General features: G+C 50.5%; 1 protein-coding gene across 4 annotated transcripts in view; it reads right to left on the bottom strand.

Annotated features, from left to right (window-relative positions):
- Positions 1-2,094: 2,094 nt before the first annotated feature.
- The window catches only part of NLGN4X (neuroligin 4 X-linked), a 338,844-nt gene continuing 334,938 nt past the window's right edge, over positions 2,095-6,000 (bottom strand). For all 4 annotated transcript variants that reach the window (XM_066250179.1, XM_066250182.1, XM_066250181.1 and 1 more), the window contains one exon: positions 2,095-2,995. In XM_066250179.1, coding sequence (XP_066106276.1) covers positions 2,146-2,995 — 850 coding nt within the window. In that variant the 3' untranslated portion in view covers positions 2,095-2,145. The remainder of the gene's footprint in view (positions 2,996-6,000) is intronic.

Raw genomic sequence — 6,000 nt, 5'->3', positions numbered from 1 at the left:
TCTCCCACTGTTGAGACGCTCTCTGAAAGGCAACACCAAAACAAGTGTCCCGAGATATATATGTATATATATAAAATATATATATATTTTTCCCGTCATTTAATGACACTTGCTATTTTTTTTTACAGGACAGGACAAGGAGAAAATGACCAGGGGTGCAAGGGACGGTGACCCCCCCAGCTTGCCAGTCTGAAATGGGTGTGTGGGGGGGAGCACATTCCACACGCCCCCGGGACAGGGAAGAGACCCTCACTTCCCGAAAACAAAAAACAAGAACAAAAGTCCACGCGAAGCACAGGTCTCCTGCCATCTCCCTCTCTCCGGGGAGACGGAAGCCCTCGGAAGGGAATGCTTTCAGGACCGGCGTCTGAAGAAGAGAGAGAGACTCAGGGTCCCCAATCCAGGAGGGACCGGCCGCTTCCACAGAAAAGGGAAGACATGTGAACAGCTCCCCCACCTCACCCACCCTTGCACTGTGCTGAGTGGGGTCAGCCGGCCAGTCCTGCAGCTGCTGTGGAAAAGACAGGAGAGGTTTTGACTCGGCTGGGCAGGGTCCCCACCGAAGGCCAGCTCTGTCCTTCCCCCTGCCCGGACCCTGCGTGGTGAAGCTGCTGTTGCCAATGTACCCGTGGGACCACCACGGCAGAACTCAGCTTGGCATTCTTTTCCCTTTCTTACTTTTCTTTTTGCATCTTGCAGCTACGCTTCGAAGGCGACAAGCTTTCTCACAGCCTCCGTGAGGGGCACCCGTGTGCGTGTTGAGACTTTATAGAGCCCCGATACACACTCTCACTCTCTCTCTCTCTCTCACACACACACACACGCATTTCCTAAAGCAACAGCTCTCCTCTCTAAGGAGGATGCCGTCCATGTCACATGCACTAGTACCAGCTGGAACGGAGCAGGTGCGCCCTCACACTGGCAGCCTGGGGGGGGCCCCCCAGGGGTGACCCCGCTCCCCGCAACATGCCTCACAAACTCCTGTGGGATCCTCAGCGCAAGTGACTTAAGAAGAAACGCCTGCTAGGTCCTGGGGGGGAGGGAGGAAGAGAGGGGGAGATATGACGAATGTATATATATATATATATTTTATATTTATATACATACAGACCACCATGAAAAGCACGCACTGGCTATAAAAGCGCTTGGTCCAACGAAAAACACCCAGAGAAGCTTGTTTCTTTAGTTCTTCTTGTTGGTGTGTGTGTGTGTGTGTGTGTGTGTGTGTGTATGTGTGTGTTGAAACTCACAGCTATATGTACATTCTCTTTTTTCTTTTTCTTTTTTTTTTACAGAGTCTGTTAAATATAGTTCAGGCTGGCAAATCATGTCTTTGCACAGAATGATCCGTCTCTTACTGCATAGACAGTCCTTTTATTTGAATAATAAAATTCTATTATTTTTTTTTTCCTTTCACGTTGGGTCAAAACCCACAGATTCTGTCTTCAGTGACGTACAGCCATCGGCTGGCATGGCACATAAAGAAGTTTTATTATTATTATTATTTTATTATTATTATTATTAATTATTTTGAAATGGTAGTTTAAAAAAAACAAAAAAACAAAAACAAGAACAAAACCCAAAACGAAAAAAACACCAGACATTCAATTGTCCCTGGCTGAAGTCTCTGCAGGTGTCAGCTTGGATTGTTAAGAGTGGAAACACCCAGGTCCTTGAAACTGGGGAGCGGGTGGGTGGGTGGGGGGGCTGGGAGGCTGTCCTCGTGTGTGTGTGGGCGGGTGGATGGGTGAGGGGCGTCGTAAAGCAGAATCGTAACAGCAATGTCTACTTTTCACATTTCGTAGGGTCCGAAGTTGATCTCGTCAAAAGGGGGTGACGGTGACGGGCTGGGTCCACAGGGACACGAAGACGGACTGCGCTCACCCACCCCCATTTTTTGTTGTTTTTTTTTTGTGTGTGTGTGTGTGTTTTTGTCCTAAGTCGGTGGGATGGAGGACATTCCTTGGGTGGAGACGCTCTGTGGATGGGGTGGGCGGGGTCTGGGTGGGGCGTGGCGGGTGGGCGTGGTCTGAGTGGGGCGCGACGGGGGCGGGGTCTGTGTGGGGCGTGTGGGTGGGCAGGGTCTGTGTGGGGCGTGGTCTGGGTGGGCGTGGTCCGGGTGGGGCGGGGCCGAGAAAAGCAAAGCTATACCCTGGTGGTGGAATGGCCGTGGGGTAGATTTGAACTGTTCTGTCCGCCGCTGAAGGTGTTGAAGGTGTGCAGCGGCTGCATCCCCGTCAGCGTGTTGGGGATCATGGTGATGGTGTTGGGGGTCATCAGGGGGATGTCGTCGGGGGACCGGCGCAGGGTGAGGGTGTAGTCCGGCGGGCAGGTGAGCCGCAGCGTGTCGTGCGCCTGCAGCGACTCGCACTCGTGGTCGTGGTCCATCTGCTTCATCTGCAGGGACAGCAGCTCCTCGTTCTGGATGTGGGCGATGTCGTTGCCGGCGTTGCGCTGCGGGCTGGGGCGCCGGTGCGTCTCGTGGCGCCTCTTGTCCTTCTTGTAGTACAGGGCGGCGAAGGCCAGGATGTTGAGGAAAAGCAGGGAGGCCCCCACGGCGATGGTGACGCTGAGCTCGGTGGAGTAGTCCCGCTTGGTCTCGATGAGGACGGTGGTGTCCTCGGGCCCCGTCTTGTGAGGGTCCTTGGCGTGCTTCGGGCTGTTGGCCGGCGTGATGGCCGGACGCTTGGTGGTGGGCCAGATCTTGGCCGGGGACCGCCGGGTCCCGTAGGGGAAGGAGGTCATGTCCGGAGGGGGGACCTTGGTGGTGGTGGAGACGTACTGGAAGATCTCGTTCAGGTTGTGCAGGTGGGGGACCAGCTCCAGCCAGAAGGCCACCTTGGTGGCCCGGTAGTGGTCCCGGACGCGGGGCTTCAGGCCGATGTGCAGGTACAGCTGGTCCTTGGGGTTGTACTTGGACCAGGCCACCTCCTCGAAACGGTTGGGCTTCGTGTGGATGAACTTGGTGTCCTGCGGGACGGGCTGGTTGGGGTCGCTGGGGAGAGAAGGAAGGAGAAAAAAAAAAAGAGAGAGAGAGAGAGAGGAGGTCACATCCTTCCACATGTCACACACGACAGCCTGAATCAAATAGCACGCTCAGGACACGCGTGTACGGACGGATCCACACAAGGTCCTGAAGCAGCAACACGTGTGTTCTCTTCTCCTCGAGGGTGGCTAACCTTTTCTTTCCCTTAAAATACCCCGGACTGGCCCTGGCCGGTTGGCTCAGTGGTAGAGCGTCGGCCTGGCGTGCAGAGGTCCCAGGTTCGATTCCCGGCCAGGGCACATAGGAGAAGCGCCCATCTGCTTCTCCACCCCTCCCCCTCCTCTCTGTCTCTCTCTTCCCCTCCCGCAGCCGAGGCTCCATTGGAGCAAAGATGGCCCGGGCGCTGGGATGGCTCCTTGGCCTCTGCCCCAGGCACTAGAGTGGCTCTGGTCGTGACGGAGCGACGCCCCAGATGGGCAGAGCATCGCCCCTTGGTGGGCAGAGCATCGCCCCTGGTGGGCATGCCGGGTGTATCTCGGTCGGGCGCATGCGGGAGTCTATCTGACTGTCTCTCCCCATTTCCAACTTCAGAAAAATACAAAAAAAAAAAAAATCCCCCAGACTGTGTATTTCTATTTTTTCCTGTCTTGCTCATTCTTTTATGTTGGTCTTGGGATTTGTCATATAAGTGTCAGTCTCTGTCTGACTTATTTCACTCAGCACGGTACCCTCTGGGTCCCTTCTGGGGTGTTGCAAAAATGCTTAAGGTTTCATTCTTTTTTTGTTTTGATGGCCAAGTAGTATTCTAGTGTGTGTGTGTGTGTGTGTGTGTGTGTGTGTGTGTGTAGAGCAGGGGTCGGGAACCTTTGTGGCTGAGAGAGCCATGAACGCCACAGATTTTAAAATGTCATTCCGTGAGAGCCATACAATGACCCGTGGACGTGACGCATTATCCAATAAAAATGTGGTGTTGTCCCAGAGGACAGCTGAGATTGGCTCCAGCCACCCGCAACCACATGAAAATGAGCGGTAGGAAATGAATGGATTGTAATACATGAGAATGTTTTCTATTCTTAAAGTTATTATTATTATTTTTTGTCTGCGAGCCAGAGGCAGCCATCAAAAGAGCCACATCTGGCTTGTGAGCCATAAGTTCCCCACCCCTGGTGTATAGTAACACCTTCTCTTTATCCAACTGGATGTTAAACGTCATTTTTTGATGGCACCATTAACATTTCTACTGTTTGTCTTTTTAAAGAATGTATCAAATCCTCTTCAATAATTAGGAAGGGAGGCAAGGTTCTGGGGCTGGGGGCCCTTTCATGAGCTCTGGTCTACCCCGTACCAGAAAGCACCACTCGAGGATAACAGGTCTACATTCTTCACCACGCACCGTGGACCATGCAGATAGGACATACCTGACCAGCAGGGCAACACTTGCTACAGCAGGGAGTTTGGACCAATCCCCACCCCTGACATGAGGCTGTCGAAAGTCATTTCCAAAAATTCCCTACTGGGAATGGGTGTTGGCCCTGGAAGTTCAATAGGAACCACAACATTCCCGAGATCCGTGTTCACGCTTTCTGCCAACCTATATAAATTAGACTGCCTAAGATATCTGCAACGTGAAATAGCTACATGTATCATTTAGAATACCTAAAATGTTCCCTAGGGTGGGAGGACAGTAAAGTAGTATCTGCCCACAGTCTGTAGGAGATAGTGTAGCAGGAGTGAAGTCGGGAACCTTTGTGGCTGAGAGGGCCATGAACGCCCACAGATTTTAAAATGTCATTCCATGAGAGCCATACAACGACCCGTGGACGTGACGCATTATCCAATAAAAACGTGGTGTTGTCCCAGAGGACAGCTGGGATTGGCTCCAGCCACCCGCAAGCATGAACATGAGCGGTGGGAAATGAATGGATTGTGATACATGAGAATGTTTTAGATTTTTAACATTTTTTTTTTTTATTAAAGATTTGTCTGCAAGTCAGATGCAGCCATCAAAAGAGCCGCATCTGGCTCGTGAGCCAGAGGTTCCTGACCCTTGCACTATATAGTATATGGAGCATGAGCTATACAATGTGCCCGGTATATAGTATATGCTTCTAAAAGTGTATTATATCCCACAGTATATACTGAGTATTATATAGTGTATATGTGTATCGATACATACTGTGTATCACTGTTCATATTGTGTCTATATAGATATATGATACATAAATATGATTATCTGTGGTATGCAAGAAAAAGCAGTTTTCATCTCAGAGCTGAATACACCCTAAATTCAGTGCTTTAATTTTACAACCGGGGATCAAAAGTATAAAATGACAGGTCCCGATATACACGCCCTCTCTAATGTATGCGTTCGTCTGTATACAGAACGTGTTTTAAAATAAACTGCTTTTTATTTGTTATTTTTTGAAAGTTGTATGTTTTGGAATGGGAGTCGGATTCAAGAGAAAACATTGTGTTTTGTTTTTTTTTATCATCACTCGAGCGTCCTAAAATACATTCTGGAAAACTCTCTGTTCCGTGGGGAACTGGCCCATGGAAACATTTATTTATTTATTTATTCATTTTTTAGAGAGGAGAGGGAGAGACAGAGAGCGAGCGAGCCACAGAGAGGAAAGACAGAGAGAGAGTAGGGGGGGGGCAAGAAGCATCAACTCCCATACGTGCCTTGACCAGGCAAGCCCAGGGTTTCGAACTGGCGACCTCAGCATTTCCAGGTCGACGCTTTATCCACTGCGCCACCACAAGTCAGGCCGGCGCATGGAAACATTTATCAATGACTTCTACTGTCTAGAGCAGGGGTCTCAAACTTGTGGCCCACGGGCCGCATGCGGCCCGCCGAACAATTTTGTGCGGCCCGCAGACTAATCCACGAAGTTCAAAATATTTTGGATAAAATTAAGTAAGCCTAGGGGCCTACTTGTATTTTTCATTTCTCTAGCATCCTAGCTAGATATTAGCTTAGTTAACAGCAGTTGTGATGCGAACTACAGTTTCTG

The sequence above is a fragment of the Saccopteryx bilineata genome, chromosome X, assembly GCF_036850765.1.
Source record: "Saccopteryx bilineata isolate mSacBil1 chromosome X, mSacBil1_pri_phased_curated, whole genome shotgun sequence".
Taxonomy (NCBI): Eukaryota; Metazoa; Chordata; class Mammalia; order Chiroptera; family Emballonuridae; genus Saccopteryx; species Saccopteryx bilineata.
Note: the sequence above shows the minus strand (reverse complement) of the source record. Positions and strands in the feature narration are given on the sequence as shown.